The sequence below is a fragment of the Ambystoma mexicanum genome, chromosome 6q, assembly GCF_040938575.1.
Source record: "Ambystoma mexicanum isolate Mex_15411 chromosome 6q, UKY_AmexF1_1, whole genome shotgun sequence".
Lineage (NCBI taxonomy): Eukaryota > Metazoa > Chordata > Amphibia > Caudata > Ambystomatidae > Ambystoma > Ambystoma mexicanum.
In genome coordinates this window covers 273539150-273565906 of record NC_090937.1, presented here as the reverse complement: position 1 = coordinate 273565906, position 26757 = coordinate 273539150, and the positions used below count along the sequence as shown (strand labels likewise).

Genomic DNA, 26757 nt, shown 5'->3' with positions numbered 1-26757 from the left:
TTTCTTCGTACCTTTAATAATGCGTACTGCATTGTTTTCCATGATCTGGCATCTCTCTAAACATTTCTTTGTAGCCCCAAGCATAAGAGAATTGCCATAGTCCAAGCGAGACAAAATGGTAGCCCTAGCAATGGTGGCAGTATTGGTCTCGCTCAGGAACAGGCAAATGGATCTCAGTAGGCAGAGATAGTAGGAAATGTTATGTAGGTAATTCACCTGCGCCTCTACACCCAGCGATGCCTCCATAATCATTCCGAGGGTTTTGACTTGCTGCGACACTTGTATGCACGTGCCCTTAATGTAGAAATTCTCATAGTCTGACCCTAGCCTGGCTCTCTGTTGATGGGTGCCAAAGATCATCATCTCCGTCTTTTTACTGTTTAGGCACATCCAGTTGCCATCCATCCACTTTTCTATAATGTTGTATAGTGTTGAAATTTTAGCACTGTCTATAATGTGATCACCCTCCAACTCTATCACCAACTGGGTGTCTTCAGCATAGTTTGTAAAAAACGTACCACCGCTTTCCAGTAGTTCACACAGACATTGCATGTATAAACTAAAGATGAGGGGAGATAGGCTGGCTACTTGTGGGACCCCATAGCTTATATGGGCTGCCTTAGAACATTTTCCCCCCATTGAATTTTTGCCTCGCGGTCGGCCAGAAAGGATGTCCACCATGCCAATGCTTCCTTGGAGCAGCCGGCCATTTTGTCTAGGACCTGATGTAATAATTGGTGGTCTAGTAAATCAAAGGCTGCGCAGCATGGCACTACCTGATTGACAGCCACTCCATGTTTTTTCTCCATCTCTCCTTCCCTTTGCTACTTTGTTTCCCTTGTCTGTCACTTTCTGCCGCTCTGCCGCTCACCCTCAAGTGTTGCTATGCCAAATTTTGTGGCCTGTTCGTCTGTCACTATGCCTCTCCCATCTCTGCATTCTATGGTTGCGTTTTCCCTCTTATATCTTGCTGTATTGGTTGATCTAACTCCTCTTCCTCTCTTGTCATTACTCTGGCTATATCTGTTTTTTCATTTTCTCGGTTGTGGTTGCTACTCCTTTTGATTATCTTTCTTGCACTGTCTCATGTTATTGGCCTGCCCTTCTATAGTCTTGCTTTTCTATTTCCATCTCTCTCTGCCTGCTGTTGATCTGTGTTTTATTTTACTGTCTCCAAATCTCTCTTTTGCTCTGCTTCTATCCCTCACTCTATTGTGTGTTTGTCCTAATATTAACTCTGTTTCCCTTCTCACTTTCATTGTTGCCCTATCATGTAGCTCATTGCTCTCTCTTCCTGTTGCTCAAATTTCTGTTTTGGATTGTCTAGTATGTTCTCTGTCCCGTTCGCCCCCCTCCACTGCAACACCTTTGTTCTTCTGTATTGCTTAGGTTCAGAGTTGCTCTTCCTCTAACATAACACCAAAAAATATCCAAAAAGTTGAAAATACCTTTTCTATTTACAAGTCTAGTGCAGCTTTCCATTGGGTGCTCCTTTATAGATGTGTGCAAACCTTCTTTTGCCCGATGCAGCACTTGTTTGAATGCAGATTCTTTACCAACACTGTATGCCATTACAAGTATAGCAGCCCTGAAGAGTTGTGTGTTCTGAGCCATCACAGGTATAGCAGCCCAGATGAAATGTGTCTGTTCTGAGCCAACAAAGGTATAGCAGCCCTGATGGGTTGTGTGTTATGAGCCATTACAAGTAGAGCATCCCGGATGACGTATATGTTCTGAATCACTGAACATTTAGTAATCCTTTTGATAAGTCAAAAGTTAAGCCAACTGTGTTACAATTGAATGTTACCTGCATCTTAAATGCAGACTCATTAACTCACCTATTAACAGGATTTGAACTAACAGGTTACACAATAATCTCTGCAGCAGGGGTTATTGACCAACTGAGCTGCCTTTCCCAACAGGCTGTTGACACTGAAAGGCTCATATGGTTAGGGCACTGGCAGTGCCATGTGAGGCTTGCCTGACATTAATGGCTTGTCAAAAGCTCTAAGCCTGTTTGGACTATCATACATTAGTCAGAAGATTCATAATGAGGCTTCACAATGTGCTAGATTTTTTGGCAGTGAGTCTCAGTAATCGTACATGGGAGAAGCAGAAGTTTTGAAAAGTGCAAGACTGAGTAGAAGGGATGTAGTGTATGACAGCAATGCCTTCTTCTCAGACTGTCGGAGGTTGGTGGGAAGAGCTCAGCCACTGTTCCTGCTCTGTACTTTAGCTTGCTGCAGAAAATGCCAACACATGTTCGTGCTTTCTAAACAACCGCTCTGTTAAGAAATTCAGGTACTGTCCCAAAACATAGCAGTCCTGCTAAGAAATGTGGGCATGATGCAATCAGCCGTGCTGTGAATATTTGGCATTGTGCCATGACATGCGTACGGTATAGAAGCTCTGTTGATGAATTAGGCTACTTTGCCTGAATATATAGTAGTCCTGTTGAGATGTACAGGTACAATCTGTGCCACTGAAAATATATATAGCACTGCTTCTATCTGTATCCATTATACCTGCTTGCAGTGGGTGGTCAGGAAGGGAGTTAAAGGTTCAGACCACATGCCTAGATGGGCAATTGGTCTGCTTCTGTGATGAAAAGAAAACAAAGTATGAAATGCCCATGCTGCTGCAACTGCGCTGCCTCTATTAAAGCCAAAGAAGCAGAAACGTAGCCCTTGTTTGAGACAATTTTCATTTTACACAATACTACCTGTATCCTAAAGCAAAGTGTAAAGCATGTTCACGATTCAAGATGCTTTAATAACACTGTAACCTACAAATTGCAGGCAGTTGAACAAAGTGAACAAAACACAAATTCCCTTTTACATTACTCAGAAAGTATTATCTTGATAGAATCATTAACAGAGGAGAGAGTTAAAAAAATTAAACAGACCAGGACTCGTCCCAGTTGCTTCTTTCAAGGAACTGTGTCGATTACTAAAGTGAAGAGTGGATTTGCAAGCTGCTGCTATCTGTCACTAGTGAGCTCCATGATTTATGGGGGTGCTGCCATAAATAGCCTGTGTAAGTGGTATGCAAGGAAGAATTAATAGGGCCGTATTGACAAGGTTTCTGTGCGTAAAAAGGCGTGAGACGTACCTTCTCTGGAAGGCTGCATATGCAGAACATTGTTTTAGCTTCTGTACATATATATTAGGCATTTGCCAGGTAGTGATGTTGGATGGTCATGTATTCACACCATTTTGCTTCTGCTTTCATGGCATTACCACCCACTGCATGTGCCTCCATCCCCAAAACACATCATGTTGGGATCTGCCCTAGCTTTAGCAAGCTTCACCATCGAACTTTGTGGTTGAACTATGTGACAGTGTTTTTTTTTTTTATGTAGTCTAATGAGAGTTACAACTGGTGTGATGAAAATGTGTTAATCAGGTCTGTCTCCAGCCACTATATTTATAAGCATTATGCATGTCCTACTCCTACGTCCCGTCCCATTTCCTCCTTACTGTATGGGCGTCCCTCGCTAGGCACGGGAGATGGAACCTTTTTCATCAGAAAAAATCTTCTTCCCCTTTAAATTTAGAGGTGCAGCTCTGGGAGCATGCGCTTCCCTGACTCCGTCCACCAGCGCCACTCCCAAGTCCTCTTTTCCGCGTTGACGGGAGCAGACCGCTTTCACCAGCCCTCCTGGGTTTGGCTTCGGCCTTGTAATTCCACACGCTTTTCCCCGGATACTGTCTTTTGTCTTTAGTCTTTTGTCTTTAATCGGGTACTCGGTCCTCTGGCGCCACGCTACTCCCTGGCGCATGTCGCCGTCTTTGGGCTTCAGCAGGTGTCCAGCCTGTGATGGGCTCTTCCCTATGTCTGACCCCCACACTCTTTGCCTCTGCTGCCTTGGCCCCAATCACGGCTGGGAAGGTTGTTCCGCGTGTGATGCGCTTATACCGCGCGCTCTCAAGAACAGGTTAGCTTGGTGGAGGGAGCTCTTCAAACGATCGCCTCCAGAGGACTTGAAGGACTTCGTCAAATCAAGACCCAAGGTAGGGCCACTTTTTTCATCTGCACCCTGCAAGGGCGATTCCTTCCCAAGGAAACGTCCGAGCGGGAGGGACCGTTCAGGTTCTAAAACCAGCACGGGTACCGAGGCTGCTTCAGCTACCGGCCCCCAGGCCGAAGGGTCACTAGATCCTGCCGGTGACGTCACTGAGGGACCGCATGGTTCTTCTACCGGGTCTCCACCCAAGGGGCTACGCCCTAATACCGGACAAATGTCTGAGGGGCGCCTGTACGCAGCACAGCCGGCAACACAGCCGAGGGCACAACGCCTACCAGGCCTTGTCCTGAGGTGCAGGGTAGGCCTCAAGCTCCACAGCCTGGAGGTGGCCGGGCCCAGTGCGGCAAGCACCACGGTGCAAGCTCGGGCATGCAGCCAGCCAAAATGGCTGCTCATCCGATACCGACCCCGGGTGTGGAGCAGGTGGCAGAACGGGTTATGAGGTGGGACTGGTCTTCACCAGGTACGTGACCAACTGCATATCCTTCAAAGTCGCAGGGCAGATACACCCCGCAGGCAGCAAGGCAGAGTACGCCGGGACCTCAGCAACCTCAGGGCCCTACTCCTGCTCCACCTAGTACCCCACCAACCTGTGAGGAAAGGTTTTTTGAGAAATTCCTCACGCGTATGAAATCCCCTCAGATGGGCACCATTCTTCGGGATGTGGTCAGGGACATGCTACCTCCTGTCCCGCCACCTGCAACCATAGTCATTCCTCGTATGACACCAGCGCCTCTGGCCCCCGCATAGCCTCAGATGCCTTCACCGGCCCCTGTGGTTCCGGCTCCTCTGCCTCCTGCGCCCAGTACTCCTCCACCTGTCCAAGACCAGCAGGACATCCTGGTGGACACCGTCGAGGAGGATGACTCTGACACTCTGTCTTCAGGCAAGGCATTCCATGATCAACTTACAGGTCTGGCCGAATACTTGGGGCTTCCACAACCCGAGGTTGAACAACCAGAGGTGGGGGTCCTGGCCGAAGTGCTCACTCCACACCCCGTGGCTAGAACAGGGATTCCGTTGCAGAAGGACGTTATTGCTTTGGCCAAAAAGGGATGGCTTAAACCCCATTCGGTGCAGCTCACCAAGAGGTGCCTCAACGCCAAGTACAGGCAATTGAAGGGGGATACACACTTGCTGTCAGCACACCCTCAACCGTACTCCTCTGTGATTGCTGCAGTTTCCATCTACCAGAAGCCTCAGTCTTGCTTGGCCACCTCATCCTCGGCCTTGCTAGGCAAGGAGGAGAAGATCTTGGAGGCATATGGAAAGAAAGTCTATTCCAGCGCCTCCCTGCACCTTCGTCAGTCTAATGCGGATGCCATGTTCGCAGCAGTTAACCAGAGGCTTTGGTGGGAAATAGCCAAATTTCCTCTGGAACCTTCGGTACACAGTCAGGCATGCTTCAAGGCGGGACTGCCAGAAGCAAAGTTGGTGGCCCTAGACATCATGGAGTCCACAGTGGCGCATATAGTCATTTTAGGCCATGCCATCTGCATCACCACTGACATGAGAAGGACTGCCTGGCTGCGGGCTACCAAATACAACCCGGACGTCCATGAGCGCATATTGGACCTTTCATTCGAGGGTAACAACCTCTTTCATTCCACCACCGATGAGGAACATGATAAGAAGAACAGTTCCCAGACTGCAAAATCCTTATCTATCCTCACGAAGTCCACGGCCAAGACATACAGTCAGACGTACCAGTGTTCTGACAAGGGGCGGGTCTTCTGCGGTTTCCGGGACTTCCAGGAACGAAGGTCCAGGCAGCCAGACTGATTTCCAAGTCAGCACCGCCACAAACAGTACAAGGTGGGGAATGAGGGCTTCTTTCAGTCCCCCTCCTCAGCCCCAGCCTCAGAGGGAAAAAAGGGATGACATTCCCCTCTGGGTCCACGTGTCTCCGGTGAGGGCAGGCTTGCCCCTCACGCACAGTATTGCCGTGCGCGAGGTTCGCAGACCCCTGGATCCTATCAGTAGTGTCCACGGGCTACCGGCTTCCAGTTCCTCCCTCTCCTCTCTCCTACCCTCCCACAGATTGGCACAACAACTCTGTTGATAGAAATTTGATCGCTCGTAGAGATCCAGGCAGTGGAAGAAGTCCCAGCCTCCCAGCAGGGCATGGGCTTCTACTCCAGGATTTTCACCATACACAAGAAGAACCAGGCTGGTCTGAGAGTTGTGTTGGACCTTTCCACCCTGAACCTTTCCCTCCCTCTTCAAAAGTTCAAGATGGTTACCCCAGCACTTACTGCGGAGACCCTGTGCAGGGGAGACTGGATTTGCTCCCTGGATCTGAAGGACGCCTACCTACACGTCATGATTTGGCAGCCTCCTAGGTCCTTCCTGAGGTTCAGCATCATGGGCTTCCATTTCCCATACAAGGTTCTACCCTTTGGCCTCGATTCAGCCCCCAGGGTCTTTACCAGGCTTATGAATGCAGTGGCAGCCCTTCTCAGGGCCCAAGGTCACCATGTCTATCCATACCTAGATGACTGGCTCCTCAGGACGAGATCCCTGAAGGCGGTGCATCAGACCACCTCCACCCTCATGAATACGCGACACGATTTGGGATTCTCCATCAACCTCAAGAAGTCACAGCTGCAGCTGACACAGAGACTGGTGTTCCTGGGCCTCATTTGGGACATGAGCTCCGAGAGAGTTTTTCACTTGGAGGACAAGATCACAGCAATCAAGCGGGCCACGGGTCATTTTCTCAGCAGAGCAGTGACCTCAGCATGGTGGTACCAGCATCTCTTGGGTATCATGGCATCATGTCTACTGGCAAGGCCATACACAAGGTTCACAATTAGATGATTACAGCTGCACTTTGCAGCCTTGTGGAGTCAGGAGCAGCGTTCCCCGCGGAATTCATCAGCATTCCTCCTTTTCTCCACCCGGACCTTATCAGGTGAAGCATGTACTGCAACCTGAGGATAGGCAGACCCTTCTGGCAATCAGCACGACAGCTTACCATCACACAGATTCTTCCTTGGAGGGCTGGGGGGCTATCCAGGACAACCACAGTGTCCATGGAGTGTGGTTTCTTCAGGAACAGAAGGCCCATATCAATTGGCCAGAGCTGAAGGCGATCTGGCTCATTCTCAAAGCCTTCCTGCCGCTTATCAGTTGCAAGATGATCCTCATTCAAACTGACAACTCCACCAGCATGTATTACATCAACAAGGAGGGTGGCACCAGGTCTCCTCCCCTATGCAGTCTAGCAGTTAGCATTTGGGAGTGGGCTCTGGAGAACAACATTCACTTGAGGGCTAGCCATCTCCCGGGGGAGTCCAACCTGGAGGCGGACAGGCTCAGCAGGCTGGGGGCAGACAATTACAAATGGCAATTGAACCATCAGGTCCTTCAGGCGGTCTTCAACAGATGGGGTCATCCCCAGGTGGATCTCTTCGCCACCTGGTACAACCTGGTACAACAGGAAGTGCCCTAAGTTTGCGTCCTGGCAGTGTCACGCGCCTACCATCCTCGCGCTTATGGGACTGGAGATGTCACCGCCATTAAACTGTTCCTTCGCGCTGTTTACGTCGCCCTCTGCAACGTTCTTGTCTTTCGCCGCTTTGGCTGCCTTTCCTCTTTTTAACTACTCCTCTTTCTTCCTTAGGAGCGTTCAAACCCACACTATACCTTTTCTTCCGGGTGCGACACTAAGTTGTGCTACTCTTATCTTTTTGGCTTTGCTCTTTTATTACTTTTTCCCCTCTCAGCCTATCTGTCCTGCTTATTCTAGTTGCTCTAGGAACTGGTCAAATCCCCCCCACGGGTCTCGTCCCCTTCCTTCGGGCTGGTTCCGTTTTTGTCTTTTTTTCTATCTAGGCGGCATCTCTCGCTCTGCCCTCCTCTCAAGCCTCCCGTCTCGTTCTGTGCTTTTTCTTTCAGCTTCAGACTCCGCTTCCCATCTTACTTACCTTTGCCCTCTGGCGTTCCTATTTGTTCCCCTTGTGGTTTCTTTCCTCTCTCTTGTGCCTTTCCACTGAGCTTCTTTCCTCTCCGACTTGACTGTCCACAGAGCTCCTTCCCGCTCCAACACTGCTGCAAGTTACTGCAGCGAACTCCACCTTCCTGCCTGCGCTGTCTGGTCGCGAGGAGTCTGCTGCTCTCCACTGCCTGCATCCTGGTGGGAACGGCCTCTTTTTGATTAGTCTTCCCTCGTCTCCATACTGAGTCAAGGTGTACCGTCCCGGCGCCCTTCTAACCAACTTAATCACCACTTACGAGGACGTCCTTCATGAAACAGTCACACAAGAGGTTTTTTCAGCCACAGGCTTTTTCCTCTTTTCAGGCATCCTCGGGAGGGGGTCCTTTGCCTGCCTGGTTACTTAAGGCAGCATAGTGGCTTCCACCCGAGGGAGACCGTATCTCTTCCGGAAAAAGCAGATTGAACGGAGAAAGAAGGGCAAGAAGCAGCTTTCCTCGTCAGAAGAAACAGGTGAGGAGGGGGACTTTGCTGCATTAAGTGATGGACAGGAAGAATCTGACAGTGTTGACAGGCAGGGACAGGGCCTAGGCTCCCTGGGCGATACGTTAGTTACAGTGGAAAAGCACGAACGCATATGCATTTCCTCCCACTCCCCTGGTACACAGGGTGATCTGCAAGATAAGGGAGTCCCGACACCTCAGTATCATTCAGATTTTTGGTTCTCGGAGCTGCTCAGCCTGTCGGATCAGTCTCCAATTCACATTCCATTGGGCCCAGCTCATCTACTATTGCAGTAAGGGGGCAGGGTCATCCACTCCGCCCCTCACAAGTTAACCCTTGCAGCGTGGTTCGCTAACAGGTCACATTGAAGCATTTGTGCCTTTCGCAGGCTAACCTAGACATCAAACGGGATGCTAGGAGCGATGCTACTAGGAGACAGTACAAAAGTAAGTGGTCTAGGTTTTGCCACTGGGCTGAGTCTAAGGAGGTTGATCCTCTTACTTGCACGTTGGACAATGTGCTATCCTTCTCTGCACACCCTGCCCACTCGGGGTGCAAATAGACACCTGCCGCACCTATCTGACGGCCATCGGAGCCTACTGGAACTCTGAGGAGGAGGTCTTCTCTTCCTCCAACCCAGTTGTTAAAAGACATTTGGCAGGCCTCACCAGGCTCTACCCGACTATCAAGATGCCACACCCCGTGTGGAACTTCCAACATAGTGTTTGGCGCCTTGGCGCATAAGCCCTTTGAGCCAATGGTGTCCGCGGACATCAGGCTGATCACCATTAGGACAGCCCTCTTGGTGGGTCTTACATTTGCATGCCGGGTCAGCGGGATCCTAGTTCTTGTGGCTTCCGAGCCTTACACTACCTTTCATAGGGACAAGGTGGTCCTTAGAACGCATTCCGCATTCTTTCCTAGAATAGTCTCTTCGTTCCACCTTAATGAGGAGATAGTGCTACCCACTTTTTTCGCGGACCCTAAGGACCATGCTCAGAGGGTCCTGCACTGTCTAGATGTTAGGCGCGCTCTAAAGTTCTACCTGGATAGAACCAAGAGCTTCTGCGAATCTGAGGCTCTCTTGTCACCTTTGACGGGTCGAAGCCAGGATATCAGGCTTTTAAGGCCTCCATAGCAAGGTTGATGGTCTTCGGCAATTAAGGGGTCCTATGAGGGGCAGCACCAGCCACTTCCGGCAAATATACATACCCATGCTATCAGAGCCAAGGCCACGGCAGTCGCATTCTAGAGGCATGTTCCGTGGCAGGTCATCAGCCGGGCCGCCAGGTGGGCCACTCCTTCGGCCTTCTACAAGCACTACTGTCTGGATTTCGGCTCTAGGTCAAGCACGGCTGTCGGACAGGCAGTAATAAGGAACTTGTTTTCTTAAGAAGGGTCACCTCTCCAGCCTGGGGCAACATTCAGTTGTAATATAGCAAAAAGTTGGGGCGGGTACACAACTGGAGGGGAAATTACACATAAATGGGAAGACATTATTACATTTACTTTTATTTAAAAAATGACAATTTTATTAAATGAATTTTTTTTTTAACTTGTTTAACCAATTAAAGAAAATACCAAAAAGCCAAAACTATTGGCACTGCCAATGCTTGTTTTCCTTTCTCCATCCTAAAATAATTAAATCTCCAATACAATCCTATGGCAAAATGTCTTTCTTCCTATTTCTGTGGCAAGCGCTCCCTCCCAGGTGCCCGAGAATGTTGGCATGCATGTCAACGGGAAAGGCTGTCAATGCTCAATGTTTAGCTTCCCCCTCTTCTTCATTTATTTCACTCTCCAACATAGATGTGGATAATACTAATCGTATAGAGCGATCATGCATGCGTTTGGGCGTGCTCTCATGAACAACACGTTCTTTGAAGGGTTAATTGATGTGTTGGTGCGTGCAGGGCTGCAGCTTGCGTCCCCAGAGGGGCTACGTGCTTCCAGTGACGTCGGTTGCTGTGGGATGGTGGCTGCCGCAACTTGGTTGTAAACATTATTTACAGTGACTGGCTGAGAGCACGAAGGCTGCGTGCACAAGATGGCATGGCAGGATTGTAAGTTATTTACCGTTGCTAATACTTCCAATAGCCAAGAAAATGCAAGAGAAACGTAAACATGCCCAGTGTGGTGGTGGGGGGGTATCGGGCAACTCAGCTGAACACTCCTCGTGTAACCGGCAAGCTTGTTTGTTCGCTGTCAAGTCGATTTCCTTAGTGGGATCTTGGGAGAGTGGACTTTCTCCCTGGTGCGCATTGGCTGCATTCTTCTGATTGGCATATCTGGACACTTATGAGCGAGTTGTAAGTAACCACAGCGGAGGAGGAGGGAGTTTGGGAGAGCCGTTTACTTCCCTGATAGGCTGGTATCTCAGTGCTGTGGGGTAAAGAGGTCAGGCTGTGCTTCGGTCTCCTGTAGCTGCACAGTGAGCAACTCGTACTTGTTGAGGAGACGAGGACTACACGGGCTTGTCCGGGAGCTTCCTTCCATATTTTGCCGTATCTGCGGTGTGCTGTAAACACTGGAGGAGCTCGGGAGTTGCTGAACTCCAACCTGACTCTGTTAAGAAGTCGCAATCGTTATATGTTTTCCTGTAAACCCTGGGAATGGCTTGTGAAATGATGTCGTTACAAAGGTACTATGTATTTGTATTATTTTTATAACCACTTGCATGTAACTGTCAATTTTTTTCTGTTAATCTTGCAATCCCCCACTTTATAATCTCCTTTATTATTTGGCACTGCAGAGCTCTCAGAATATGAAATCGTGCATTCAGAAACCAGTTTTCTCTGTGTTCCGTTTGGCGCTTTATAAAATGGAGTTGCTCCTGTTGCTTTTTTGGCAAACAATGTTTGTGCATATGGATTATCTACACGTTATCTCTTAGATGGAACTTGTGTTTTATAATGTAATCCGTTATTGTTGGTAGGGATGGGATTGCCAGGTGGGGCGTGAAAGTGCATTAGTCTGGATCGGTTCTCTGGATAGTAAGTTTATACAATGTGCATCCAATTGTTATATGTTTGTAACCCTCGGCAACACTTTAGCTTTCGCCATAGGAGTTATTTTGTTAGCTATCCAGAAAACAAAAGTTCGAAATGCTCTACGAATAACGCACAAAACGGGCCGTAAAAGCTAATTTAAAGCAACAAATTAAGTTTGCGGTCATTCATGACAAACGTTTCGAATTAAGAAAATGCTACACTTTGAAATTCGATGGCAGAGTATTGTGCAAAATGCTGTGCATATCCTTTAGTAGCCCCCCACCCCTCGGACATTTTCACCCTCCATACAAGCCCGATTACTACTATAGACGTACTTTGAAAATCAATTGTATGAGAGGTTTGAGCAAGTTTTACATTCTCACGTATGCTCAAGAGTTTATCATTGTGTACCCATATTAAGATCCCGTGGGGCACGATGTGTAGGCAGGGGTGAACTGGCCTATTGGGAACTCTGGAGATTACCCCTCTTTTGTGTGGTAATTTATTTTATTCCCAAAATTCCTCATAAGCAAAGGGTTGAGCCTGCTGAAAATGTGTAATATGGGGCCACTTTGAACATTATTTCAAGGGTCTCTTTTTGTACCCAGTCCACCCCTGGATGTAAGGAACACTATATACACTCATGTTTTTAAATAATGACAGCTAGCACTTTTTATTTTGTTTGGGACCGTGCCCCAACACTAAAAGGTCAAAAACAAATGGTGTGTTTGAGGAATCCTGAGAACCAAGCATGGTAACTATGTATCGAAATAACTAAGAGCAACACTCACTTAGATCATGGCCTCGAAGATTCCGAAAAGACCACGCCCCTTTGCGTGATCAGCAGACTGATTGAGGAGTTGTGCAGTTCACACTTCATATAGTTATGCACGCGAGGGAAGGGTGAAAGGTGTATCTTGAACATTAAAAACAAAATTATATTGGAAAGGTCGGTTCAAAGTATGTGTTGGCCAACATTGACAAACTCATGCCAGTGCATGTTGTATGGCTTTCGTAGGGAGCCCTAGTGTCCCTCTCATTCTGGTAAAAGTGCAGGTGCATAGCGTTAAGAGTAATGCGTTTCTTGCACGTTCATCCAGTCCTTGCACTGACTCCCTTACCACCCTGCACTTAGCTTGTCAACCAGCTCTGTCTTCTTACTCGCACTTTTATTGTATTGGTATAGTACTTATGTTAATGTTAAAGGACATTTGTACCGCGCACTATCACCACCGAAGTGGTCCCCTGGCGCTCTGGCGGCTCTGAAAGAGGAGGGGAGGAAGGAGGAAAAGTGCAAGAGAGCAGTGATGTGCTGTTGGCGGCCTCAGCCCGTTGGGTCCGTTGGCTGGGCCTGGGGTGTTTGCGGCCGGTAGTCGTCGTGTGAGTCTATGTGTGTTTTTTTGTTTTGTTGCAATGTAGTGAAGTTTGTGCGGTTTGGTGTGATGTAGGTCTTTGGTTGTGTTTGGTTTGGAGTCTGAGAGGTGTATGCAGACGGGGAAATGTTAGTGGAGTTGGTTAGTTGGCATCTGTATCCTGAATTGAGGCGCTGGGCTTGCATAGTCTCCCCTGATGCGCTTCTGTCCTGATCTGGGCCTGTCTGGCATTCAAGGTCCCTTTCTCATCTGGCCCCCACCTTTATCAGGCTCTCTCATAGCCCCACCTGTCCTCCCTTCATACTCCAGTGGCCAGTGCACCTGCCAATGACAACAACTCAGGTAGTGTGGTGATTGCCAATATCTCGACAATTCCACAACACTGTGGTACCTGGTGGTAACTAAGGGGCGGGTGAAGATGTTGGGTGGGATTGGCTGGGGTAGTTGACTCGGTCTCCATGCGTGTTGTCTGTGTTCCAGTCTATCCTGTGTCACCCGTCCAGGTGCTGTGGGAGCTTCGCTGTCAGTTCTGGGGCTGTCCGTGTCCTTTCCAGTTTAGTCATCCTTTTTCTCTGTTGTTTCGGTTTTCAGTTTGAGTCTGTGGTGTTGAAGAGCCAGGTTTTTAGTGATTTCCTGAATTTTAGGTGATCTTTTGTTTCTCTTATTTCTTTTGGGATGTTGTTCCAGGTTTTTGCGGCTAAGTGATAGAAGGAGGTGCCTCCAAGTTTTTTCTTAAGGTATGGTTTAACTTCCAGGCAGATTTTGCTTGATCGGAGGGGTCTCGTTGATTTGTAGATTATTTTCTTTTGCAGGAATTCTGCTCCTTGTCCGCTGATTGCCCTGTGCGTTATGCACATTGTTTTGAAGGTGATGCAATGTTTTACTAGGAGCCAGTGTAGTGTTTTTAGGGCGGGAGTGAAGTGGTCTCTTTTGGATAGTTTGAGGAGTAGTCTTGCTGCTGCATTTTAGATCCGTTGTAGTTTCTTCAGGAGATATTCTGGTATTCCGAGGTAGAGGTTGTTTGCATAGTCGATTCTTGACTTGAGGAGGACAACGATAGTGAGTGTTTTGTGCGTAAAGAAGAGGAAAGGTAGAATTCTTCTTGCTGTGTGGAGGAGGAAAAACATTTCTTCACTGTTGCATTTATTTGTGGTTCTAAGGTTAGCGTGTTGTCCATTAGGACTCCCAGATTTTTTACTACCTTAGATGGTGTTGGTGCGTTTCCCATTTCCGTAGGCCACAGGATGGTGGTTTCGTTCTCTTGGTCTTTGGATATGATCATGATTTCTGTAATTCCTGGGTTTATTTTCAGGTTGTTGGCATTCATCCAGTTGAAGACTTCTTTTAGACAGTCGATTAGGGTTGAATGATCGGCATCAGTGTCTTTGATTTTGTAGATGATTTGAGTATCATCTGCGTAGTTGTACCATGTAATGTTGTATTTTTTGAAGATTCTGATGACCGGAGTCTGGTAGATGTTGAAATATAGTGGAGATAGTGAGGATCCTTGTGGCACTTCAGTCGTTAACTTGAGGAGTGGATTTGAATGGTTTAATCCATACAGTTTCTGTTCTGTCCGCTAGGAATGATTTGGTCCAGAGTAGTGCTGTGTCTGTTATGCCTATGTCTTATAGTCTTTTGGTCAGGGTGTCGTGGCTAACTGTGTCAAAGGCTGTGGAGAGGTCGAGCAGAATAAGGGCTGAGGTAGTGTTTGAGTCTGCGTTAGTTTTGAGGTCATCCCAGATGGATAGTAGTGCTGTTTCTGTTCCTCTTGCTGGTCTGAAACCGACTTGAGCTTGGTCTAGCAGGTGGTGTTTTTCTACGTGTTCTTGGGTTAGTTTATATACGTAGGTTTCTAGGAGTTTTGCCGGGTAGGGGATGTTAGAGATCGGCCTGTAGTTGGAGTGGTCTTCTACGTCGCCACTTGTGTTTTTCAGGAGTGGCATGATATGATATATGTATTACAATGCGTCCAATATGAGACAGAACAATTATGCAGTTCACTAACCTGGGCAGCGGGCGGACTCCGTACCAGCAACAAGGCAGATAGTGAAGGCTTCCCGGGAAACCCTGCTCCCTCCCAGCCGTTAGCTTCAGCTGAGGAGGAACCACAGTCCCCAGGGAAAACCCTCCGGGGAAGAAAAACCCTGTGTTGTAATGACAGGATACTGTAGACCTTCAGGATGAATCAGCCAGCTTCCCTTCAAAAGATCCGGTGCAGACGAAGCTGGTCCTGGACGGAAGAAAGGAGAGGTAAGTTTTCTCCACTTTCGATCGTCTGATGTTGATACGAATAGCTATGTTAACTTACTCCGGGTATGGAGTTGAGAGATTCGAGAAGTCTGTGTAAAGTCTTCGAGAAGGGGGTGAGTCCTACGAGGAAAGAGAGAGAGTTTCCGGAAACCCGAAGCGGATGTTAGTATTTGAGCTAAGAATGGGGAGAGGATAGACGGGAACTATAAACCCTCAAGACTCACTCTTTAGGTTGGGAGCGGACCTTAGGGGAGAGGAGGTGAGCGGACGGAGTACGGAAAATGGCCTAATGGAGGAAAGGGCAGAGAGCACAGTTAGTTAGATACAGAAAACTATAGATAGGAGGACGGAACATGAAACAGATTCCCTAGGAACGAACTTACGAAGCGCCGATCTGGAGAGTAGCGACGCATTTGCTTAACTTCCTGGTCGGGTTATATGGAGTCACATGATCGTCGCGGCGTGAAGGAAAACAACGTGCAACCTCTGCAGCGGGAGCTTCACCATCAGATTCAGAGGCGTCCGCCATCTTGGGTGAGTAGGAATGCATTGTGTTGTACACCCGATGCTGTCGCCAAAGCGACCACCGGTGCAAAGGTGTAACAGTATGCCCCCTCCTACGAGGCGCATAACCCGGCTTCCCAGGGTGCCGCCTGAAAAACCGTCGAACCAACGAGGGAGCATGAACCCCCGATGCCAATTCCCAAGTCCGTTCGGCAGGAGAATAGCCCTTCCAGTCCACAAGAAATTGCAACCGGCCTCTGTGATATCTGGAATCGCAAATTTCTGCCACTTCATACTCTGGTCCCGTATCAGTCATCATCGGAGGAGGACGAACTGCAGGGGTGCGTTGAAATCTATCCTTCACGGATAGTTTGATCTGGGAGACGTGAAAGACCGGATGAAGACGGGCCCAGGAAGGAGGCAGCGCTAGTCGGACTGCCACCGGACCGACAAAAGATTTCACTTTAAACGGTCCAAAATATCTGGGCGACAGCTTGGACGGCACCAGATGTCTCGGGAGGAACCGGGCTGATAACCAGACCGCATCCCCGACTTGAAGGGATGGCAGATCTAGTCGACGGCGATTAGCAGCCCTCTTGGCTCGATCTTGGGCGGCCTGCAGAGCTATTCGAGCGAGCTGTTGACCCTTCTGAATACCATCGACTAGACTGTCTATTCCAGGACAATTGGCGGAGGACTTAGAGATGGACGGTTCAAAGGATGGTTGAAAACCATAGGAACAGTAAAAAGGACTGGTCTTTAGTGCCGAATGACTGGCATTATTGTATGCATATTCAGCCAAGGGTAGGAGATCTCCCCAATCATCCTGTGCCGCAGAAACAAAACAGCGCAAATATGTCTCTAGTGTTTGGTTTAGGCGCTCAGTCTGCCCATTTGTTTGGGGATGATATCCTGAGCTAAGGGCTCTATTGATTCCCAATGATTGACAAATACCCTTCCAAAATTGCGAGATATATTGGGGACCCCGATCAGACACAATAGTGTTAGGAAGACCGTGTCTAGAGAATATTTCTGAAATAAATATCTTTGACATGAGAGCAGCCCCAGGGAGTTTTTGCAGAGGAATGAAATGGGCCATCTTCGTGAAATAGTCAATAGTCACCATAACGGTGGTGTAACCCGAGGACAACGGAAGGTCGACAATGAAGTCAGTGGAAATGACTTGCCAGGGCTTGTCCGGAATTGGCATACAGGTGAGTAAACCAAAAGGTGGATACCTGGGAGTCTTAGACTGTAGACAAACCGTGCATGCTGATACATAATCTTGGACATCCTTGGTTATCCCTGGCCACCAAAAATGACGAGTAGTCAGCTCAAGGGTGTTTTGATATCCTCGATGCCCGGCTGCCTTGGAGTCATGACACATGAACAGGACTTCTTTCTGAAGTGTCGGGGTCGGAATAAATACCTGATCCTTAAAAAAGTAGTATCCCTTCTCCTGAGTCAGCGAATGAGTCTCTTGTAAGTTCCTGCAGATTGGATCTAGACGTGCCGTTTCCTGTCTGACAATATGTAGAAAATCAGTCACTGTTGCCAGAAATGTAGCTTTAGGAAAGAAAGGCTCAGAATGGAACTTTTTGATAGGAGGATCCTTTCTTGAAAGCGCATCTGCTCGGAGGTTTTGATTCCCAGGAAGGAAAGTAAATTCTATCCGAAACGGTAGAAAAAAATGAGCCCAGCGAGCTTGTCGACTGTTTGTGGTATGGGCTTGTTGCAATACTTTGAGGTTGTGATGGTCGGTTCGAACCTCGACCGGGTAGGCCGAGCCCAGCAATAGATGTCTCCACTCCTCAAAGGCTCGCTTGATTGCCAGCAATTCTTTATCAAGGACTGAATAATTTATTTCCGAGGAGGAGAAGGTCTTGGAGAGATAAGCAACTGGTCCTTCTACTCCTGACTCGTCCTTTTGCAAAAGAATTGCTCCTAGAGCATGGTGAGACGCATCAGTCTCGACAATGAATGGTCGAGACTGGTCTGGGGTGAGCAAAACGGAAGCAGACGTGAAAAGATTCTTTAGTTCCGAAAAGGCTTTCTGCGCAGGGTCATCCCAAACGAAAGTCTTCCCCTTCTTCAGAAGACTGGTAATGGGAAGCACGGTCTCGGAGAATCCTGGGATGAATTTTCTATAAAAATTAGCGAACCCCAAAAATCGTTGGATCTCTTTGACGTTCGAAGGGGAAGGCCAATCTAATATAGCCGAGATCTTCCGAGGGTCCATAGAAATCCCCTGGGCAGACAGCACGAACCCAAGATACGTCACTTGGTTCCTGTGGAACTCGCATTTTGCCAGTTTGCAATACAGCTGGTTGGCCTTAAGTCGGTCTAATACCAAATTGACATGTCGGATGTGTTCCTCTATTTTCTGTGAAAAGACTAGAATATCATCCAAATAGACGATTACATAGTGAAGGAGTACATCGGCGAATAGATGGTCCATAAAGCGCTGAAAAACAGCGGGAGCATTAGCCAACCCAAACGGCATCACCCTATATTCGTAGTGACCGAATGGGGTCCGAAAGGCAGTCTTCCACTCGTCGCCAGGGGCGATGCGAATCAAGTGATATGCCCCTCGTAAATCCAACTTGGTATAGAGCGAAGCCCCTTGAACGGCTTCCAGAATGTCTGGGATAAGCGGCATTGGATACTTATCCGGGATGGTGACCTTATTGAGCCCTCGGTAGTCTATGCATGGCCGTAGTTCCTCTGTATCCCTTTTGGGAATAAAGAATAACGAAGCACCGGCGGGTGATTTGGACTCAGTTATAAGACCGTTTTGAAGATTAGTCTGAAGGTAGTCTTTGAGAGCCTTTTTCTCCGGTTGGGATAAGATGTACATTCGGCCAAAAGGTATCGGTTGATCAGGGAACAGATCTAAATGACAGTCATCCCGACGGTGAGGAGGTAATGTAGGGTATTCTGGCTGAGAAAATATGGACTGAAATTGTTGATGACACCTCGGGATCTGACTGACCATCCCAATTGAGGAGCCTTCGGTTGGTACTACCATCATGGAAGGTGCTTGAATGCCAACAGATGATTGAGTAAGACAATGGGAAACACAATATTCGGAACCTAGAAACAAAGTTCCTGCCTTCCAGTTTATAAAAGGATTATGGGTTCGCAGCCACGGTAAGCCCAAAATAATGGGAAAATGAGCAGTTTTTATCAGGTCAAAAACTAACGTCTCCTGGTGGGTTGAAATTAGGCATGTAAGAGGAGTAGTCTGTTCTCGAATGGGTCCAGAACTAAGGGGACAACCATCCACCCCCTGAATGGGTGTTATACACGTCTTGGCGGATCTAATGATTCCATGCTTCGCAGCCCATTGGTCATCAATAAAGTTGCCAGCTGCTCCGCAATCGATCAATGCCGGAACCCCACGTAGCTCTAAGTCTGGTAATTTCAAGATCAGGGGAAGTACTAACATAGTGTGTTCCGTAATGTCCTCTTTAAGAGAAGTACCAAGTCTTTTTGGGGAACTCCTTTCAGGACCTCCTGCCGTGGTTCCCCTTACGACAGGGTCTTGGCGTTTCCCCGCATCGGATTCCTTGTCCGACGAGGAGGGACGACGGGACAATCCTTCAGCATGTGAGATGAAGCCCCACAGTACATACATAGGCCCTGACTCATCCGTCTTTCTCTTTCGTCCTCTGACAAAGGGCCTCTGGCCACTCCTATTTGCATGGGTTCGTCGGGTTTCTGGGATCGAGAAACCGGGGAAGGAGAACTGGAGAATAGTTGAGAGGGTTTCCCTCTCTTCTTCTCATGGAAGCGTTCATGGAGACGGTAATCAATCTGCATGGTGAGCGCAATCATCTCGGCTAAATTGGCGGGACGAGGAACCTTCGAGACTTCATCTTTCAGTTCCTCGGAAAGACCTCTGCGAAACAGCGTGAGGAGACCGTCATCCGGCCACCCTGTTTCAGCTGATAGCTGTTTAAATTGAGTCACGTAACTCATAAGATCTTTATTTCCCTGTTTTAAATCTAGCAGTTTCTCCTGAGTAGAGACTGAAATTTCCTGCCTACTAAACATAGACCGCAGACTGTTAGTAAAGGCTGGGTATGAGTCTAGAATGGCATTTTCTGAGGTGACTAAGGGTGTCGCCCAGGCCAATGCAGGGCCTGCCAAGTGGGATATCAGATAACCTACTTTGTCCTTATCAGAAGGGAAAAAACGTGCTTTGAAGGTAAACTGAACCAGGCAACTATCCAGGAACTCCTTGAGTTTGTGCGGGTTTCCGTCATACTTATCGGTATGCAAGGCATAAGGAGGAGTTTCTGAAAACGCTCGAGCGACCTGTTGTCTTAACTGAGCATTGTCTTGTTTTAGGGATTGCATCTCCAGAGACATAGACTGCATAGCAGCCATCAATTGTTGCATTTGTTGCTCCATCGGAGTCCACCGTCTGCACAAGAGCCTGTGATAGGATATTTCCTTATATTTTTGGCGTCGCTAACTATTACAATGCGTCCAATATGAGACAGAACAATTATGCAGTTCACTAACCTGGGCAGCGGGCGGACTCCGTACCAGCAACAAGGCAGATAGTGAAGGCTTCCCGGGAAACCCTGCTCCCTCCCAGCCGTTAGCTTCAGCTGAGGAGGAACCACAGTCCCCAGGGAAAACCCTCCGGGGAAGAAAAACCCTGTGTTGTAATGACAGGATACTGTAGACCTTCAGGATGAATCAGCCAGCTTCCCTTCAAAAGATCCGGTGCAGACGAAGCTGGTCCTGGACGGAAGAAAGGAGAGGTAAGTTTTCTCCACTTTCGATCGTCTGATGTTGATACGAATAGCTATGTTAACTTACTCCGGGTATGGAGTTGAGAGATTCGAGAAGTCTGTGTAAAGTCTTCGAGAAGGGGGTGAGTCCTACGAGGAAAGAGAGAGAGTTTCCGGAAACCCGAAGCGGATGTTAGTATTTGAGCTAAGAATGGGGAGAGGATAGACGGGAACTATAAACCCTCAAGACTCACTCTTTAGGTTGGGAGCGGACCTTAGGGGAGAGGAGGTGAGCGGACGGAGTACGGAAAATGGCCTAATGGAGGAAAGGGCAGAGAGCACAGTTAGTTAGATACAGAAAACTATAGATAGGAGGACGGAACATGAAACAGATTCCCTAGGAACGAACTTACGAAGCGCCGATCTGGAGAGTAGCGACGCATTTGCTTAACTTCCTGGTCGGGTTATATGGAGTCACATGATCGTCGCGGCGTGAAGGAAAACAACGTGCAACCTCTGCAGCGGGAGCTTCACCATCAGATTCAGAGGCGTCCGCCATCTTGGGTGAGTAGGAATGCATTGTGTTGTACACCCGATGCTGTCGCCAAAGCGACCACCGGTGCAAAGGTGTAACAATATGCTGATTTGAAGATCCTCGGTACAGTCCCTGTTGCTAGTGATAGATTTAGAAGGTTTCTGTAGTGTTCTGCTGGCTTTTCTTGCACGATGATTGATTTGTAGATGTCCGGGGGACAGGGGTGCATGGGTGATCCAGCTTTCTTGCTTCGTTTTACCAGCATTGCGAATGCCTCTCTGATATTTCAGGAAAGTTTAGGAGTTTGTGCTGTGGTTCCGTGTTAGGTTCGTTAGGTTGTATGTTGTGGTTGGTTGGTCTCTTTTGTATGGTTTGTCGTTGATTGTTTTCTTGTAGTGGTCTGCCAGGTCGTTGCATAGTTTCTCCTAGGAGCTTGGGGTGTTATCACAGCCTGGTGGGTTTCTCATTTCTTTAATGATGCTAAACATTTCTTTTTTTGTGTTGTGGCATTGGTGATTCTGTTATCGTAATGTCTTCTCTTTGCCTTTTGAATTTCCTTCTTGTATGTGCGGATTTGTTTCTGGAACAGTGTTTTTTTTTGTCTGCATTGTATTCTTTCCTCCATTCCAGTTCCATCTTTTTGTTTTCCTTTTTCATGGCCTTCAATAGTGGGGTGAACCATTTTGCCATTGCTCTTTTTTTTGGATGGGGTGAATGGTTTTTCTGGGGCGATCTTGTCTATTGTATCTGCAATCCATTTGTGTAGTATCTCTGCTTTCCCGTCTAGGTCAGCTAGCTCTAGTTCTGTAGTTGAGGGTTTGGTTAATTCCAGTTGTTAGAATAGGTTGCTTTCTTTGACGTGTTTCCAGTTTCTTTTTGTGGTGGTTGTGAGTTTTGGGGGTTGGATGCAGACTTGAGTAGGAAGAGTGATCACGAATGGGATGATGAGGTGGTTGCTCCACAGTATTTGTATTGGTGGTGCCGTGGTGATGAGTTTTTCTTTGGCGAAAATTGCGTCGAGGGTGCGTCCTGCCGAGTGTGTTGCCCCTTTGACTAGTTGTCGTAGTTTCATGGTGGTGAGTTGTTCAATCAGTGAGTTTTGAGAGTTGGCGTGACTGTCTTCAAACCAGATGTTGAAGTCCCTCAGGATGATTAGGTGTTTGTGGTTGATGGCTAAATTGGTCATGGCTTCTATGAAGTTGTCGACGAAGGTTGCATCATATGTCGGCGGTCTGTACACCAGGATGAATGTGATGTTGGTTTTTGGGCTCGCTGTTAGGTGTATTACCATGGTTTCGCAGTTGAGGATGTTGAGTGGTTCGTCCGTTTTTATTTTCAGGTGTTCTTTGAATGCTATTGCAATGCCTCTTCCTTTTTTGTTTTTCCTTTTTATTTGTAGGTATTTGAAGTTGGTTGGAAGGCAGCTTTGGAGTGTGATTTTGTAGTTGTCGTCCAGCCATGTTTCTGTGATGAACAGGATGTCAATTCCGTTGTCGTCGAGTAGGTCGAAGATCTCTGTTGAGTGTTTTGACATGGATCTTGCATTTATTAGATTGCAGTGAAGTTTGGAGGTGTTTGGTTTGGACTTTCTTGTTGAGGTTGTCTTCTGAACGGTGTTGAGCTTTCCTTTCTGGTCGATCTCTTGTTGGCCTGCGGGTTTCGGGGTGTCAGCGTCTTCGAAGAGTTCTTCTAGGTTCTGTTTTGGGTGTTTTTTGTTTTCATCGGGTTCATCTTCTAGGAGTTGTGGTTGTCGATTGGAAGTTCCTCTTGCTTTGGTGATATAGGGTGTTAGCGCATTGGTCGTGTGTTTGTTGTTTTTTGTTGTTCATCTTTCTTCTACTTGCTTGTGTTAGTTTGTTTGATGTTGCTGCTTCTAGCGTTGGGTTGGATTACTGTGGTGGGCAGTTGTCAGCGAGGTATGGAGTTAGGTAGAGGGATTTGTCTCTTCTCTCAGTGTTGGTTCGATTTGTGTTCCTGTCTGTGGGGGTGCATTCTATAGTTGTCGTTCTTAGTTGCTGTTTCAAAGTGTTTGTTCTTTCTTCTCTTTGTCTTTTCCTTGGAATGGGTCGTTTGCGCGGCATTATAAGATTGAGAGTTGTTTAGTCTTTGTTTGTTTGCTTTGGTCTGGTTGTCTTGTGGTGTAGTAGTGGGTGTGGAGGTTGTCTGCTACTTGTTTGGGCTTTGTCTGTAGGTGGTATTCCGGCTGAAGTTGCCGACTCGTTCAGTCGCTGTCTTGAGATGGGTAGGGGAGGTGGTTAAGGGTTATATAGTTGGGTGTTATTGGTGGCTCTCTTTAGTGTCCATCTCCCTGAGCGCGGTTCACTGCGTGAGCTAGCTATGTGGGTTTGGGCAGGGTATCTACTAATTAAAGAGTGGCTTCGAGGGGCGCATCTCGGACTTGCGTCTTGTGATGCGTGAGCCCCTAATCAGAGTGTCACTCCATAGTAATTCACTGGTGGGTTCGGTCTCACTTAAGAGTGAGTTGGTCAGCGAAATTTGAGAGACCTGTATAGTGGGAGAGAGGCCTATCAATGCAACCGAATATCACACGGTGCAATTTGGGCACAGAGGCCCTGCTAAACTTGAGACCTGCACCATGGGAGAAAGGCCTGTCAATGCAATCTGGATATCACCCAATGCAATTTGGGCACAGAGGCCCTGCTAAATTTGACAGACCTGTATAGTGGGAGAGATGCCCATCAATGCAGTCTAAATATCACACAATGCAATTTGTGCACAGAGGCCCTGCTAAATTTGAGAGACCTCTATAGTGGGAGAGAGGCCTATCAATGGAATCTAAATATCACACAATGCAATTTGGGCACAGAGGCCCTGCTAAATTTGAGAGACCTGTATAGTGGGAGAGAGGCCTACCATTGAAATGGCCTTGCAGTGATGGAAGATTGCCTAGGAGTGCAGATCTTTCAGCTCTGGCAAAATCTTCTCTGTGTCATGAAGTTGGATGTGTGTGCATAATCTATGTTAGATGATATAAGTGATGTTCCTTTTTGGGGGCATTGGCCCTTTTTTCTTGTCTTAGGCCTGTTTGTATTTTGTTACAGATTTTGATCCTTCTACTCCTGCAGATTGGTAGTGCCAACGTCATGTGTTTACAAAGCTTTTTGTGTCAAATACTTTCAGCCCTTCAGATAAGGGCCGCGTTGGCCACTTTACTTCCTGAAAATAGATACACTCACAAAAAAGAAAAAGAGGGAGTGCACATACTCCCATTAAAAATATGAAAGTTGCACATGTCAGATGCCTGTCCCCCTGTTTTCACCCATACAGGTCTATGGCTATGTTTCACAGAAAGTAACTCTACCATTATTACTGCCTGATCTGAAGATATGCAGTGATATTATCGAATAGAAAACAACAAATGGATGTTTAAACAAACCCAAAACATCAATTTTTTTTAAAAAAAAGAACGAATTAACAAAATATATGCGTATATGGTTGGGAATGGGAATAGCAGTTTTTGGGGTGGGGAAAAGTATTAAGGAAATCATTCTTTTTTTTTTTATAGATGTTTTGTGTTCGTTCAAAATTCATTCTTCGTTTTATAATTCGATATAATCACATGTAACCCATCTTTTAATGTGCATGAACAACTCTGTGCAAGAAATATTTATTACAAAAAAATCTGTTTTACAGCTTAAAAATAAAGAGTTAAATAATCCCACTTCAAGATCTTATCTAGATCTGAAGGCCCCTATCATGCTCTTTTTTACTGTGGCCACAACTGCTGCGACATGTATCTCTCTACTGTATTGACACCTCTGCCGTATTATGCCTCTTTCATAACTACCTCTTCTAATGGATTGTGTCCTCCCACGTATTCCTCATCATTGATAGATTTGTATTTTGCTCTGCAGCTTCGGACCACTTTTTCGTCAGTAGAGGATGCTGTGCATTGCTGACTTGTGGTCCTCATTTGCTGCCATCCCGCCCTTGGCCATCACGTTGTGACACTAGTATAAGTAGTAGGTGCGGCACCCGTTGCCTCAGTTCGTTTTTCTCCGCACATCAGTTTTGAAACTGTTTATTCGCCTCATTGATTTTCCTATTGCGTTTATGGAGTTCTACGATGTTATCTACCCCGAAAACCGGTTTTAAGAAGTGCTCGGATTATGGATCGAAGATATCCTCACCGGGTATGCCTCTGGTGCTTGTGTTTGAGCCACACGGTTGACCACTGTGGCTTGTGCCAATCTGTGACAGTTAAGGCGCTGACGGAGAGGAAGGGGAAACTCACCCTGGCTAGGCCCTTGTCCAAATCTCCCTCCATTACCCTGTCAAAGGTGTTGGGGTGAAGGGCACCCTGGGAGCCATTTCTCAGACCATTCTGTCTATACTACAAGCCCCATAAAACTTTGGGGCAGGTGGTGTGCGGAGGCACGCACACATTTGACTGAGGATTTTTAAGAAAGCTGCTGGCCCGTGTCAGGTGCTGATGATACTTCGTGATGAGGCACGGGAGAGCAGCGTGTATGGAATTGGCGTCCATTATCTGAGAGGCAGCGGCAGTGAGAGCGGAGACCTTGACAAAACTCTCCCGAGTGGTTGCAGTGAATGTAGGACAATGAGCTACACGCATGTCAGCTGGGCGCTCCTGCGGTGCTTGGGATTGCCCGGAAGTCCTCCTACAGCATCCAGTACGTGGCATAGTGTCGCTACGTTCATGCTGCTTGTAGGTGGAAGTTCACCTTTTATGCTTTCATTCAATGTGCTCTCTAGACAAAAAGAGAGGACACCAGGACAATACACAGGTTAAACCTGGTATAGCAATACAAAACACATCTGAAACCTTGTGTGTTCGTGTGTCTTAGATTCTTTGCAATGCATATTGCAACAGCACTCTAGTAAGTAAAAGAATTTAATTTGCTAACTCTAAATTGTAGGCATAAATTTAATTTAAGATTATATAAAACACAATACTAAAATCGCACATTCCTTGTGTTTTACGAATATCAAAGTACACCGCAAAAGTGACTTGTGCTTACTAAAAGTTTCTACAAAAAAATATAATTTATAAATACTAAAATTCATCAAAATCAACAGCAAGTATATCTTAAATCTGATTGTCTTCTAGATTAATACTATTCCAAACAACAAGTATCTCTTAGACAAGCCATGCATTGAACATCCTCTATAGTGAGGCTGTAGATCTTAACCCAACATGATTCGTTCCTTTTCAGAAATGAATGACTAATATTAGGAACTTCTTCATGTGTCGCATCAAATCGAGAGCATAGAAAGTTCAATTGCTGTACTTTCAATACTTTTTCATCTATGTTCATTCATGATTGTTTCTGATGGTCACGTTGCTACCTGCATTGCAAACACACAACAGCATCAATTACCTGCTGTTATATATTGTATTGCTGTTAATTAATATCTTACAGCATACGTGAACAACCTATAATTATTCGCAGGTTTATCCTTATTTCTTACCACTTTAATTATTTAATTTGCAAATGAGGTAGAAAGAGAAAAGGGATTTTTCTTAATAGTGTCCCTATAAGACATAAACAGTGTTTCGAAGGGATTGGTTCCTCCGACGTATTCCACATCATTGACAGGTAATCACCACAGCTGTGCTGCTTCGGAAAATTTTCTGCGTCGATGACGTCGATACGCTGTCCTCGAGGGCCTCCGTCGAGCCAACGTCACCGGATGTTATAAGTAGGACGCACGACGCCCATAGCCTCAGTTCTGTTTTTTCTGCGAACGTGTTCGCTTCGGAAATCTCGGCGCGCCTCGGTTCTTCTGAGTTATTCTATCGGTTCTTCGAACTTGTTTGTTTGTGAAGATATCAAGTCTTTGTCGTCTTCTACCCTGCTTCCGGGATTCAAGAAGTGTCGGGACTGCGGTTCCAAGATGTCGCTT

At 47.0% G+C, this 26757-nt stretch overlaps 1 protein-coding gene across 6 annotated transcripts in view; it reads left to right on the top strand.

Moving 5' to 3' along the window:
* The window catches only part of FAM13A (family with sequence similarity 13 member A), a 2868510-nt gene that overhangs the window by 1464430 nt on the left and 1377323 nt on the right, over positions 1–26757 (top strand). The window contains exon 1 of one of the 6 annotated variants that reach the window (XM_069630748.1): positions 10447–10531. The exons of 4 other annotated variants lie outside the window; for them this stretch is intronic. In XM_069630748.1, coding sequence (XP_069486849.1) covers positions 10521–10531 — 11 coding nt within the window. In that variant the 5' untranslated portion in view covers positions 10447–10520. Of the gene's footprint in view, positions 1–10446; positions 10532–10831; positions 11110–26757 lie in introns of those variants that run through there. One more of the 6 variants, XM_069630747.1, reaches the window with a different exon arrangement.